The 14,322-nt window shown below is 50.8% G+C and overlaps 1 protein-coding gene across 1 annotated transcript in view; it reads right to left on the minus strand.

The window, feature by feature from the left end:
- Positions 1-3,460: 3,460 nt before the first annotated feature.
- Positions 3,461-14,322, minus strand: part of LOC110483043 (TBC1 domain family member 17-like) — a 30,344-nt gene continuing 19,482 nt past the window's right edge. Inside the window, 6 exon segments of the mRNA XM_077789824.1 lie at positions 3,461-3,740; positions 3,895-4,216; positions 4,971-5,045; positions 8,606-8,697; positions 11,587-11,686; positions 13,775-13,875. Of these exon segments, the coding sequence (XP_077645950.1) occupies positions 3,917-4,216; positions 4,971-5,045; positions 8,606-8,697; positions 11,587-11,686; positions 13,775-13,875 (668 nt within the window). The 3' untranslated portion in view covers positions 3,461-3,740; positions 3,895-3,916.

Here is a 14,322-nt window from a genome sequence, read left to right on the forward strand (position 1 = left end):
TTCAATTAGCGCTGCCCGATATAAAGGCGGGGAGGCCTGCGTGGGCCCCACCCCCTCATTAATATTAATGAGGGAGCCCAGCGCAGCCAGCGGTGTGGGCGTGGCCAAAGGGGCGTGGCCAGCGAAGGGGCGGGGCACACCAATAGGAATAATGATGGGCGTGGCTTCGGGAAGGGGCGTGGCTTGAGGGGGCGTGGTCTGACAGGGGGCGTGGCCTCCTTGGCGCCATCTTGCGGCGCGCCGCCGCCATCTTGCGCATGCGCGGCTCTGCCGCCGCCTCCGGCCGCCAGGGGGCGCTCCCGGCCGGAACATCCCGAAAATACCAAAAACCACCAAAAACAGCCCAAAAACGCCACAGAAACACCCCAAAAACAGCCAAAACCGCCCAAATCCCACCCCAAAACCGCCCCAAAACCAGCCTAAAATCACCCCAAAAATCACCCCCAAAATACCCCAAAATCACCCCAAAAATCAACCCAAAAGCACCCTAAAATCATCCCAAGCTCACCCCAAAATCACCCCGAACTCACCCCAAAATCACCCAAAATCACCCAAAAAATCACCCCAAAAACACCCTTAAAACACACAAACTCACCCCAAAAACACCCCCAAAAACACCCAAAAAACACCCCAAAAACACCTCTGGGAGCGGCTTCGGAACCCAGGGGAGACACCCCCAAATCCCCTCTGCGGGACCCCCAAAAACTCCCTAAAAACACCCAAAATCACCCCGAAAAACACCCTAAAATAATCCCAAAGGCGCCCCAAAAAGCACCCAAAAAATCACCCCAAAACCAGCCCCAAAAACACCCAAACTCACCCCAAAAACACCCCCAGAAACACTCCAAAACACCCCAAAATCACCCTAAAACCATCCCAAAAATCACCCCAGAAACACCTCTGGGACCCCCATTGGAGCCCAGGTGAGACACCCCCAAATCCCCCCCTCGGGACCCCCAAAATCACCCCAAACAGCCCCAAAAAATCACCCCAAAACCAGCCCAAAAAAACCACCCAAAACCACACCAAAACACCCCCAAAACCACCCCAAAAAACCCCAAAAGCACTTCCGGGACCCCCTTTGGAACTCAGGTGAGACCCCCCCAAATCCCCTCCGCGAGACCCCCAAAAACACCCCCAAAAACCAACCAAATCCACCCAAAAAACACCCCAAAAACACCCCAAAAAACCCCAAAACACCCCAAAATCACCCCAAAACCCACTCCATAGACACCCCATAAACACCCCAAAATGACCCCCAAAAACACCCCAGAAACAACCCCAAAAATCCACTGAAAAATACCAGAAAACCACCCCAAAACCAGCCCAAAAACAGCCCAAAAATACCCCCCCAAAACAGCCCAAAATCACGCAAAAACACCCCAAAAATCTCCCCCAGGACCCCCCAAAATCTCCCCAAAAATCTCCCCCAAATCCCCCCAAAATCTCCCCAAACCAGCCCAAAATCCTTAAAATCCCCAAAATACCCCAAATTTCACCAAATTCCCCAACATCTCCCAAAATCCCCCCGAAAATTCTCCACAAAATTCCCCCAAACCCCCCAAAATCTCCCCAAAATCCCCCCAAAAAATCCTCCCAAATTCCCCACAAATTTCCCCAAAATCTCCCCAAAATCCCTCAAAATTCCCCCAAAAAATCCTCCCCAAAATTCCCACAAATCTCTCCCAAAATTCCTCAAAATTTCCCCCAAAAATCCCCCCAAATCCCAAAAATCCCTCCCAAAATTCCCCAAAATTCCCTAAAATCTCCCCCAAAATGCCCCCAAATAATTTGCGCATTATTCACAAAAATGTATTTATGTATTTTAAAAATGCATATTAATTTATTATAATTAATACATTAAATTGATCATTAATATTCAAACTACGTTAATATAAAATATATTAATACTAACATGCAACAATATTAAAATATATTAATAGCAATATCTATGAATATTAAAATAGGTGAATATTACATTAACGTTAAATATATGAATATTAAAATTATGATATTAAAATATATTAATATTAAAATATATGGATTAAAAAATAAATCTAAAATACATTTTTGCAGAATAAATTCATTTCAAATCAACTTTCCCACCACCTCATTTACGTATAATTACAATACATTTAATTAGTTCCAGCGTAGAGCGTGCTGCTCGTACAGGGCTAATATTCCCCTATTAATTAATTAATTAATTAATTTATTTATTTATTTTATTTATTAGCACGCATTAATTCCACGCCGTCCGCGTTTCCATCCCCCTGCCCATCACCAATAAACGCGCTGATTAATTAATGAAGGGGTTCATTATTGATTAATGAACGGATTAATTATCGATTAACGGATTATTGATGAATTAATGGATTCATTATTGATTAAGGGATTAATTATTGATTAATTCAGGGATTAATTGCAGGCGGCGCCGCTTTTCGGAGCATTACGGGAGGAGGGCGCCTCTACTGCGGTAATTACGGGAGCGGCACCGCCGTAATTACGGGAGGGGAGCGCCCCCAAAAATCCCCAAAAACTCCGAAAAATCCCCAAAAAATCCCCAAAAATCCCCCCAAAATCCCCCCAAAATTCCAATAAAATTCCAAAAAATCCCTAAAACCACCGAAAAAATCAAAAAAAAGTTCCAAAATATCCCCAAAAGCTTGAAGCAAAACCCAAAAATTTCTTAAAAATCAAGAAATCTTCCCAAAAAACACAAAGACCCCCAAAATTCCCAAAAAAACCCCAAAAATCCCAAAAAAACCCGAGTCCCCCCCAAAAAAGACAAACCCCCAAAAATTCCAAAAAACAAAAAAACGCCAAATCCCCGAGAAAATCCCAAACCCCCAAAATTCCCAAACAAACAAAAAAAATTCCCCAAAACCCCCAAACCTCAAAAAAACTCCACCAAAAAAAACCCAAAAAACCCCAAATCTCGCAGAAAAAAACCAACCCCCCCAAACCACCAAAATTCCAAAAAAAACCCCCAAAAATCCCCCAAAATTCCCAAAACCCCCCCAAAATTTCCCCCAAACGCCCCAAAAAACCCCAAATCCCCCCAAAAAACCCAAAAAATCCCCAAAACCTGAAGAAAACTCCACCAAAAAAAATCCAAAAACGCCCCCCCAAAAAAACCCCCCAAAAAACCCGCAAAATTCTAAAAAAACCCCAAAAAATTCCCAAAAAATCCCCAAACCCCCCCAAAAGCCAAAAACCCCCCAAAACTTCCCAAAAAAACCCCCAAAATTTCCCCAAACCCCCCCCCAAAAAACCCAAATCCCCTCAAAAAAACCACCAAAAAACCCCCAAAAAACCCAAAACCTCAAAAAAACTCCACCAAAAAAAACCCCAAAAAATTCCCAAATCCCCCTCCCAAAAAAAAGTCCAGAAATTCCCAAAAAACCCGAAAAATTTCCCAAAAATTTCCCAAAAATCCCCAAAAAATTCCAAAATTCCAAACCCGGGGTTCCAAAGCTTTAATGACCAGAGAGACAAAAACCAGTTTGGCTCCCAGTGCTCCCAGTTTGTCCCAGTTTGGGCTCCCATTTCATCCCAGTTCATCCCAGTTTGGGCTCCCAGTTCATCCCAGTTCTTCCCAGTTTGTCCCAGTTTGGCTCCCAGTTTGTCCCAGTTTGGCTCCCAGTGCTCCCAGTTCATCCCAGTTTGGCTCCCAGTTTGTCCCAGTTTGGCTCCCAGTGCTCCCAGTTTGTCCCAGTCCCTCCCAGTTGCCCCAGTTTGGTTCCCAGTTCATCCCAGTTTGGCTTCCCATTGCTCCCAGTTCCTCCCAATTCATCCCAGTTTCTCCCAGTCCCTCCCAGTCCCTCCCAGTTCATCCCAGTTTGTCCCAGTTGCTCCCAGTTGCCCCAGTTTGACTCCCAGTTCCCTCCCAGTCCCTCCCAGTTCATCCCAGTTTGGCTCAGGCGGTGCCCGGGGGCGACTCTGGGGTGGGTTGGGCCTCCCCAGTCCCTCCCAGTTCCTCCCAGTCTGTCCCAGTTTGGCTCCCGGTCCCTCCCAGTCCCTCCCAGTCTGTCCCAGTTTGGCTCCCGGTCCCTCCCAGTCCCTCCCAGTTTGTCCCAGTTTGGCTCTTGGTCCCTCCCAGTCCCTCCCAGTCTGTCCCAGTTTGGCTCCCAGTCCCTCCCAGTCCCTCCCAGTCTGTCCCAGTTTGGCTCCTGGTCTGTCCCAGTCCCAGCAGCTCCCGCAGGGCCGGGGGCAGCGCCTGGGGGAGGGGCGGGGTCAGGGGTCACCCCGGGGTCACTGGGGTCACCCAGGGGTCACTGGGGTCACCCAGGGGTCACCCCGGGGTCACTGGGGGGGATTTGGGGTCACTTTGGGGTCATTTGGGGTCACCCAGGGGTCACCCAGGGGTCACTCAGGGGTAATTTTGGGGTGATTTGGGGTAATTGGGGTCAATCTGGGACACTTGGGGACACTCAGGTGACATTTGGGGACATTTGGGGACACTCAGGGGACATTTGGGGACACTCAGGTGACACTGGGTGACACTGGGTGACATTTGGGGACACTCAGGGGACATTTGGGGACATTTGGGGACACTCAGGTGACACTTGGGGACACTCAGGGGACACTGGGTGACATTTGGGGACACTCAGGGGACATTTGGGGACACTTGGGGACACTCAGGTGACATTTGGGGACACTCAGGGGACATTTGGGGACACTTGGGGACACTCAGGTGACATTTGGGGACACTCAGGTGACACTTGGGGACACTCAGGTGACACTGGGTGACACTGGGTGATATTTGGGGACACTCAGGGGACATTTGGGGACACTCAGTGACACTTGGGGACACTCAGATGACATTTGGGGACACTCAGGGACACTTGGGGACACTCAGATGACATTTGGGGACACTCAGGGACACTTGGGGACACTTGGGGACACTTGGTGACACTTGGGGACACTCAGATGACACTTGGGGACATTTGGGGACATTTGGTGACACCGACCTGCGTGGCCGCCAGCTGCAGGAAGAGCCGCTCGGCGCGGAGCAGCAGCTCGGGCAGCGCCACCCGCGGGGACACCTGGGGACATTGGGGACATTGGGGACAGTGCCACCACCCTGTGCCACCAACCCTGTCCTAATGTCACCCACCCTGTCCTAATGTCACCCACCGCCACCCACGGGGACACCTGGGGACATGGGGACAGTGGGGACAGTGCCACCACCCTGTGCCACCACCCCTGTCCCTGTGCCACCCCAGTGTCCCCAGCCCTATCCCCAGTGCCACCCTGGCGCCACCCCAGTGTCCCCAGTGCCATCCCAATGTCACCCCTGTGTCCCTGGTGCCACCCCAGTGTCCCCAGTGCCATCCCAATGTCACCCCTGTGTCCCTGGTGCCACCCCAGTGTCCCCAGTGCCACCCCGGTGCCACCTTGATGTCCCCAACCCCACCCCGGTGCCACCCTGATGTCCCTGGTGTCACCAGTGCCACCCCGATGTCCCCACCCATGTCCCCAATGCCACCCCGGTGCCACCCCGGTGTCCCCACCTGTGTCCCCAGTGCCACCCCAATGTCCCCAACCCCACCCCGGTGCCACCCCAGTGTCCCCAGTGCCACCCCAGTGCCATCCTGATGTCCCCAGTGCCATCCCAGTGTCCCCAGTGTCCCCAGTGCCACCCCGGTGCCACCCTGATGTCCCCACCCGTGTCCCCAGTGCCACCCCAATGTCCCCAGCCCCACCCCGGTGCCACCCCAATGTCCCCAGTGCCACCCCGGTGCCATCCTGATGTCCCAGTGTCACCCCAGTGTCACCCCAGTTCCCCAGTGCCACCCCAGTTCCCCTGATGTCCCACCCCGAGTGTCCCCAGTGCCACCCCAGTGCCATCCTGATGTCCCCAGTGCCATCCCAGTGCCACCCTGATGTCCCTGGTGTCCCCGTGCCACCCCGGTGTCCCCACCTGCTCCCCTCGCTGTCCTCGCTGTCCGTGTCCCCTGGGCCGCGTCCCCGTCGCTGTCACTGTCCCCAGAAGTGTCCCCAAGGGTGTCCCCAGGGGTGTCCCCAAGGGTGTCCCCGGGGGTGTCCCCAGGGGTGTCCCCAAGGGTGTCCCCAAGGGTGTCCCCAGGGGTGTCCCCAAGGGTGTCCCCAAGGGTGTCCCCAGGGGTGTCCCCAGAAGTGTCCCCAAGGGTGTCCCCAAGGGTGTCCCCGAGCAGCTCCAGGAGGGCGCAGGTGACCAAGAGGAGGAAATTGGGGCAGGGCAGCCCCGTCCAGAGCACCTGGGGACAGCAGGGGACACTTGGGGACACTTGGGGACATTGGGGACACCTCTGGGGACATTGGGGACACCTCTGGGGACACCTCTGGGGACAAACGCACCCAAATGGCCCCAAAAATGTCCCCAAAGTGGCTCCGAAATGGCCCCAAACTGCCCCAAAGCCACCACAAATTGTCCCCAAATGTCCCAAAATGTCCCCAAATCCCCTTAGAGCCACCCCAGCCACACCAAATGTCCCCAAAATGTCCCCAAATCCCCTCAAAACCACCCCAAAATGTCCCCAAAATGTCCCCAGATGTCCCCAAATCCCCTTAAAGCCACCCCAAATGTCCCAAAATGTCCCCAAATCCCCTCAAAACCACCCCAAATGTCCCCAAAATGTCCCCAAATGTCCCCAAATCCCCTCAAAACCACCCCAAATGTCCCCAAATGTCCCCAAATCCCCTTAAAGCCACCCCAGACACAGGAAATGTCCCCAAAATGTCCCCAAAACCGCACCAAATGTCCCCAAAATGTCCCAAAAATGTCCCCAAACATCCCCAAATGTCCCAAAAATGTCCCCAAACATCCCCAAATCCTTTTAAAAGCACCCCAAAATGTCCCCAAATTGTCCCCAAAAGGCCCCAAACCACCTCAAAGCCACCCCAAAATGTCCCCAAAATGTCCCCAATTGTCCCCAAATCCCCTTAGAGCCACCCCAGCCACCCCAAATGTCCCAAAATGTCCCCAAATCCCCTCAAAGCCACCCCAAAATGTCCCCAAAATGTCCCCAGATGTCCCCAAATCCCCTTAAAGCCACCCCAGACACAGGAAATGTCCCCAAAATGTCCCCAAAACCGCACCAAATGTCCCCGAAATGTCCCAAAAATGTCCCCAAACATCCCCAAATCCTTTTAAAAGCACCCCAAAGTGTCCCCAAATTGTCCCCAAAAGGCCCCCAAACCACCTCAAAGCCACCCCAAAATGTCCCCAAAATGTCCCCAATTGTCCCCAAATCCCCTTAAAGGCACCCCAGCCACACCCAATGTCCCCAAAATGTCCCCAAATCTCAAAAAAATTACCCCAAATGTCCCCAAATCCCCTCAAAGCCACCCCAAATGTCCCCAAAATGTCCCCAATTGTCACCACCCCAGCCACACCAAATGTCCCCAAAATGTCCCAAGATTGTCCCCAAATCCCCTCAAAGCCACCCAAAGCCAACCCAAATGTCCCCAAAATGTCCCAAAACCGCCCCAGCTGTCCCCAAATGTCCCCAAAACCGCCCCAAGTGTCCCCAGGTGTCCCCAGGTGTCCCCAAATGTCCCCAGGTGTCCCCAAGGAACCACAAAACCACCCCAGAATCTCCTCAGACAATGTCCCCAAAATGTCCCCAAAACTGCCCCAGAACGTCCCCAAATGTCCCCAAAACTGCCCCAGCTGTCCCCAAATGTCCCCAAATGTCCCCAAAACCTCCCCAAGTGTCCCCAAATGTCCCCAAAATGTCCCCAAGGAACCACAAAGCCACCCCAGAATCTCCTCAGACAATGTCCCCAAAACGTCCCCAGAACCACCCCAGGTGTCCCCAAATGTCCCCAAAACCACCTCAGAATGTCCCCAAATGTCCCCAAAACCGCCCCAAGTGTCCCCAAAATGTCCCCAAAGAACCACAAAGCCACCCCAGAATCTCCTCAGAGAACGTCCCCAAATGTCCCAAAACCGCCCCAGAACGTCCCCAAATGTTCCCAAAACCACCTCAGAATGTCCCCAAAACCGCCCCAAATGTCCCCAAATGTTCCCAAAACCACCCAAAGCCAACCCAAAGGTCCCCAAATGTCCCCAAAACCGCCCCAGAACATCCCCAAATGTCCCCAAAACCACCCCAAATGTCCCCAAATGTCCCCCAAACCACCCCAAATGTCCCCAAATGTCCCCAAAACCACCTCAGAATGTCCCCAAATGTCCCCAAAACCGCCCCAAATGTCCCCAAAATGTCCCCAAGGAATCACAAAACCACCCCAGAATCTCCTCAGAGAACGTCCCCAAATGTCCCAAAACCGCCCCAGAACGTCCCCAAATGTCCCCAAAACCACCTCAGAATGTCCCCAAATGTCCCAAAACCGCCCCAAATGTCCCCAAATTTCCCCAAAACCATCTCAAAATGTCCCCAAATGTCCCCAAGTGTCCCCAAGGAACCACAAAACCACCCCAGAATCTCCTCAGAGAACGACCCCAAAATGTCCCAAAACCGCCCCAGAACGTCCCCAAATGTCCCCAAAACCACCCCAAGTGTCCCCAAATTGGCCCCAAAACCACCTCAGAATGTCCCCAAATGTCCCCAGCTGTCCCCCGTGTCCCCAAATGTCCCCAAATGTCCCCAGAGCCGGGCACCTCGCAGAGCTGCCGCGTCCCCTCGGGGCCCAGCAGCCGCTGGAAGCGGAACTGGAGCCAGCGGGAGCAGCAACGGCGCGGCCACCGCCGGGCTGGGGACACAGGGGACAGCGATGGGGACATTGGGGACAGAGAGGGACAGAGAGGGGACATCAATGGGGACAGAGAGGGGACAGCGATGGGGACAGCGATGGGGACATTGGGGACAAAGAGGGGACAGAGAGGGACAGAGAGGGACAGAGAGGGACAGAGAGGGGACAGAGAGGGGACAGAGAGGGGACAGAGAGGGACAGAGAGGGACAGAGAGGGGACAGAGAGGGGACAGCAATGGGGACAGTGGGGACAGAGAGGGACAGAGAGGGGACAGAGAGGGGACAGCGATGGGGACAGAGAGGGGACAGAGAGGGACAGAGAGGGGACAGAGAGGGACAGAGAGGGACAGAGAGGGGACAGAGAGGGGACAGAGAGGGACAGAGAGGGACAGAGAGGGACAGAGAGGGACAGAGAGGGACAGAGAGGGGACAGGGAGGGACAGAGAGGGGACAGAGAGGGGACAGAGAGGGACAGAGAGGGGACAGAGAGGGACAGAGAGGGGACAGAGAGGGACAGAGAGGGACAGAGAGGGGACAGGGAGGGACAGAGAGGGGACAGAGAGGGGACAGAGAGGGACAGAGAGGGACAGAGAGGGACAGGGAGGGACAGAGAGGGGACAGAGAGGGGACAGTGAGGGGACAGAGAGGGACAGAGAGGGACAGAGAGGGGACAGAGAGGGGACAGAGAGGGGACAGAGAGGGGACAGAGAGGGACAGAGAGGGGACAGAGAGGGACAGAGAGGGACAGAGAGGGGACAGAGAGGGACAGAGAGGGGACAGGGAGGGACAGAGAGGGGACAGAGAGGGGACAGAGAGGGACAGAGAGGGGACAGTGAGGGGACAGAGAGGGGACAGAGAGGGACAGAGAGGGGACAGAGAGGGACAGAGAGGGACAGAGAGGGGACAGAGAGGGACAGAGAGGGGACAGAGAGGGACAGAGAGGGACAGAGAGGGGACAGAGAGGGACAGAGAGGGGACAGAGAGGGGACAGAGAGGGGACAGAGAGGGACAGAGAGGGACAGAGAGGGGACAGAGAGGGACAGAGAGGGACAGAGAGGGGACAGAGAGGGGACAGAGAGGGACAGAGAGGGGACAGCGATGGGGACAGCGATGGGGACAGCGATGGGGACAGCGGGGACAGAGAGGGACAGAGAGGGGACAGAGAGGGACAGAGAAGGGACATCGATGGGGACAGCGGGGACAGACAGGGGACAGTGGGGACATCGATGGGGACAGAGAGGGGACATCGATGGGGACATCGATGGGGACATTGGGGACATCGGGGGATTGGGGACAATGGGGGATTGGGGGATTGGCAGGATTGGGGACATCGGGGACATCGATGGGACATCGGGGGCATTGAGGACACTGGGGACACTGGGGACATTGGGGGATTGGGGAAATCGATGGGGACATCGATGGGGACACTGGGGACATTGGGGACATCGGGGATATTGGGGACATCGATGGGGACATTGGGGGATTGGGGACATTGGGAACGTTGGGGACATTGGGGACACTGGGGACATCAGGGACATCGGGGACAGCGGGGACATTGGAGATATTTGGGGACACTGGGGACATCGGGGGATTGGGGACATTGAGGGGATTGGGGAAGGTTTGGGGACATTTGGGGACATTTGGGACACTGGGGACATTGGGCACATCGGGGGGTTGGGGACATTGGGGACATCGGGGACATTTGGGGCGGTTTTGGGACATTTTGGGGACGTTCGGGGGCAGTTTTGGGACATTTTGGGGACGTTCTCTGAGGAGATTCTGGGGTGGCTTTGTGGTTTTTTGGGGACATTTGGGGACATTGGGGACATTTGGGGACATTGGGGACATTGGGGACATTTGGGGACATTGGGGACATTGGGGACATTGGGGACATTGGGGACATTTGGGGACATTGGGGACATTGGGGACATTTGGGGACATTGGGGACATTGGGGACATTGGGGACACTCAGGGACCCCAACCCCACCCAAAACTTTGCAGTTTCCCCCTCAATTTTTGGGATTCTTTCCCCATTTTTGGGCTTTTTTCCCACCCAAATTTTCGTGGGTTTTTTATTCCTAATTTTGGGGGGGCTCTTTTTCCATTTTTTGTTTTTTTTTTTTTTCCCAATTTTTGAGTTTTTTCCCCAATTTTTGCTTCTTTTCCCCAATTTTTGTGGATTTATTCCAATTTTTTGGGTCCCACCCCTTCTTTGTTTTTTTGCCCAATTTTGGGGCTTTTTCCCAAATTTTTTGTAGTTTTGCCCAATTTTCATGGTTTTTCCCAATTTTTGAGTTTTCCCCCCCACTTTTTGGGAGTTTGTTTCCCATTTTTCTGGTTTTTTCCTATTTTTGTGGCTTTTTCCCAATTTTGGGGGTTTTTTCCCCTCTTTTTTTTTTTTCTCATTTTTTGTGGGTTTTTTTTTCCCCCAATTTTTGTCTTTTTCTTCCCAAATTTTTTGCTTTTTTATTTCCCCCAATTTTTGTGTGTTTCTTCCCAATTCCATGAGCTTTTTTCCCATTTTTTTGGGCTTTTTCCCCCATTTTTTTGAGTTTTTTTTCTCCCGGTTTTTGGGGTTTTTTTCCCAATTTTTGTGTGTTTCTTCCCAATTCCGTGAGCTTTTTTTCCCCAATTTTTTTTTTGGCTTTTTACCCATTTTTTTGAGGTTTTTTTCTCCCCGTTTTTGGGGTTTTTTCCCCAATTTTTGTGTGTTTCTTCCCAATTCCGTGAGCTTTTTTTCCCCAATTTTTTTTGGCTTTTTGCCCATTTTTTTGAGCTTTTTCTCCCGGTTTTTTGGGTTTTTTTCCCCCAATTTTTGTGTGTTTCTTCCCATTGGTTGGATTTTTTTCCCGATTTTGGGGTTTTTCTCCCCGATTTGGGGCTGCTCACCCAGCAGGGGCTCGAGGCCGGGGTTCAGCACTCGCAGCAGAGCTCCCAGAGCCCCCAAATTCCTCCGCAGCCCCTCGGGGCCCGGCCCGAAATTCTCACCCTGGGGGGGGCAAAAAGGCTGAAATCCCAAAAAAAATCCCAAAAAACACAAATACCCCAAAAAAACAAAAATTCACCCCAAAAAAACCACCAAAAAACCCTTAAAACCCCCCCAAAAAACCCTTAAAAACCCCCCAAAAATCCCCAAACCCCCTAAAAAATAAAGAATTTCCACCCAAAAATCTCCCCCCAAAAACATCCCCAAAAAAACCCCAAAAAACCCCAAATACCCTAAAAAACAAAAAAATTCACCCAAAACCCCCCCAAAAAACAAAGAATTTCCCCTCAAAATCCCTCCCAATACACCCCAAAAATATCACCCAAAACCCCCCAAAATTCACCCCAAGATCCCCAAAAAGCCAAAAATATCCCCCCAAAAAACCCAGAAAAACCCCAGAAACCCCCCAAAAACCTTAAAACCCCCAAATCCTCCGAAAAAACCCTGAAGCCCAAAGAATTTCCCATAAAATCCCCAAAAATATCCCCCAAAATGCCAAATTCCCCCCAAAAAACCCAAAAATTCCCCCAAAAAACCACCCAAATACCCCAAAAAACCCTAAAAACCAAAAAAAAAACCACCCCAAAATCGCCTAAATAAACCCAAACCCCAAAAACCCCAAAATTCCGCCCAAAATTCCCCCAAATCCCCCCAAACACCCAAAAAAGCCCTAAAAGCCCCAAATTCCGACCCAAAATTCCCCCAAAATTCCCCCAAATTTCTCCCAAAACCACCCAAAAACCCCAAAATTCCCCCCAAAATCCCCCTGAAAAACCCAATTCCCCAAAAAAAACCCAAATCCACCCAAAAAACCCCAAAATCCCTCCCAAAGCCTCCCCCAAAACCACCAAAATCCCAAAATTCCCCCCAAAATCCCAAAATCCCCCAAAATAACCCCAAATTCCACCCAAAACCTCAAATTTTGGTCAATTTTCCCCCTCAAAATTTTGGATTTCCCCCAAATTTTGGTCAATTCCCCCCCAAAATTTCAGATTTTCCCCAAATTTTCACATTTACCCCCAAAATTTTCACATTTCACCCCCAAAATTCTGGATTTCGCCCAAATTTTGGCATTTTTCCCCCAAATTTTGGTCGATTTTCCCCCCAAAAATTCCAGATTTCCGCCAACTTTATAAATTTCCCCAAATTTTGCCATTTTTCACCCAAAATTTTCATATTTCCCCATGAATTTTCTAATTTCCCCCCAAATTTTGACATTTCCTCTCCCAAATTTTTGATGCTCCCCAAAATTTTGAATTTTTCCCAAATTTTGGTTGATTTTCCGCAAATTTTGACATTTCCCCCCAAATTTTGGTCGCTTCCCCCCCAAAATTCCAGATTTTCCCCAAATTTTGACATTTCCCCCCAAAATTTTCACATTACACCCCCAAAATTTTGGATTTTGACCAATTTTTGGCATTTTCCCCCCAAAATGATCAAATTCACCCCAAATTTTGGTCGATTTTCCCCCAAATTTTGACTTTCCCCCCAAATTTTCATATTTCACCCCCAAATTTCCAGATTTTCCCCAAATTTTGGTCTTTTCCTCCCAAATTTTCACATTTCACCCCCGAAATTTTAGATCTCACCCAAATTTTCACTTTTTTTCCCAAATTTTTACAATTTTCCCTAAACAATTCCAGATGTCCCCTGAATTTATAAATTTCCCCAAATTTTGGTCTTTTCTCCCCCAAATTTTGACTTTCACCCCAACATTTTTGACATTTCCCTTCAAAATTTTCACTTTTTTTCCCCAAATTTTGGTTGATTTTCCCCAAAAATTCAAGATTTTCCCCGAATTTTGCTCTTTTCTCACCCAAATTTTGACATTTTTCCCCCCAAATTTTTGTGATTTTTCCCCCAAATTTTCCTCTTTTCTCACCCAAATTTTGACATTTTTCCCCCCACATTTTTGTGATTTTCTCCCCCCCAAAAATTCCAGATTTTCCCCTGAATTTTGCTCTTTTCTCACCCAAATTTTGACATTTTTCCCCCCAATTTTTTGTGATTTCCCCCCCAAAAGTCCCTGGTTTCCCCTGGATTTTTAAATTTGCCCAAAATTCGTTTTTTTCCCCCCAAATTCGGGCTCACCACGCGCTCCATGACGGCGACGAAGGCCCAGAACGCTTCGGCCTCGTCGGGGCAGACGGAGACCAGGGGGGCCAGGACCTCGCTCATCCCCCCCACGTACCCTGCACCCAAAATTTGGGAACCCAAAATTCGGGAGATCCCAAAATTTGGGGGGTCCCCAAAAAATTCCCCAAAAAATCCCGAATTTTCCCCCAAAAATTCCATCAAAAATCGCGAATTTCCCCTAAAAATTCCCTCAAAAATAGCGAATTTACGGTCAAAAATCATAAATTTCCTCCCAAAAAAATCCTAAAATTTGACACCAAAAAATCCCAAAATTCCCCCCCAAAAAAATCCCAAAATTTCCCCAAAAATTCCCTCAAAAATCCCGATTTTCCCCCAGGACCTCGCTCATCCCCCCCACGTACCCTGAGACCAAAATTTGGGAACCCAAAATTCGGGAGATCCCAAAATTTGGGGGGTCCCCAAAAAATTCCCCAAAAAATCCCGAATCTTCCCAAAAAATTCCATCAAAAATCGCGAATTTCCCCTCAAAATTCGCTCAAAAA

The sequence above is a fragment of the Lonchura striata genome, chromosome 38 (assembly GCF_046129695.1).
Source record: "Lonchura striata isolate bLonStr1 chromosome 38, bLonStr1.mat, whole genome shotgun sequence".
Taxonomy (NCBI): domain Eukaryota; kingdom Metazoa; phylum Chordata; class Aves; order Passeriformes; family Estrildidae; genus Lonchura; species Lonchura striata.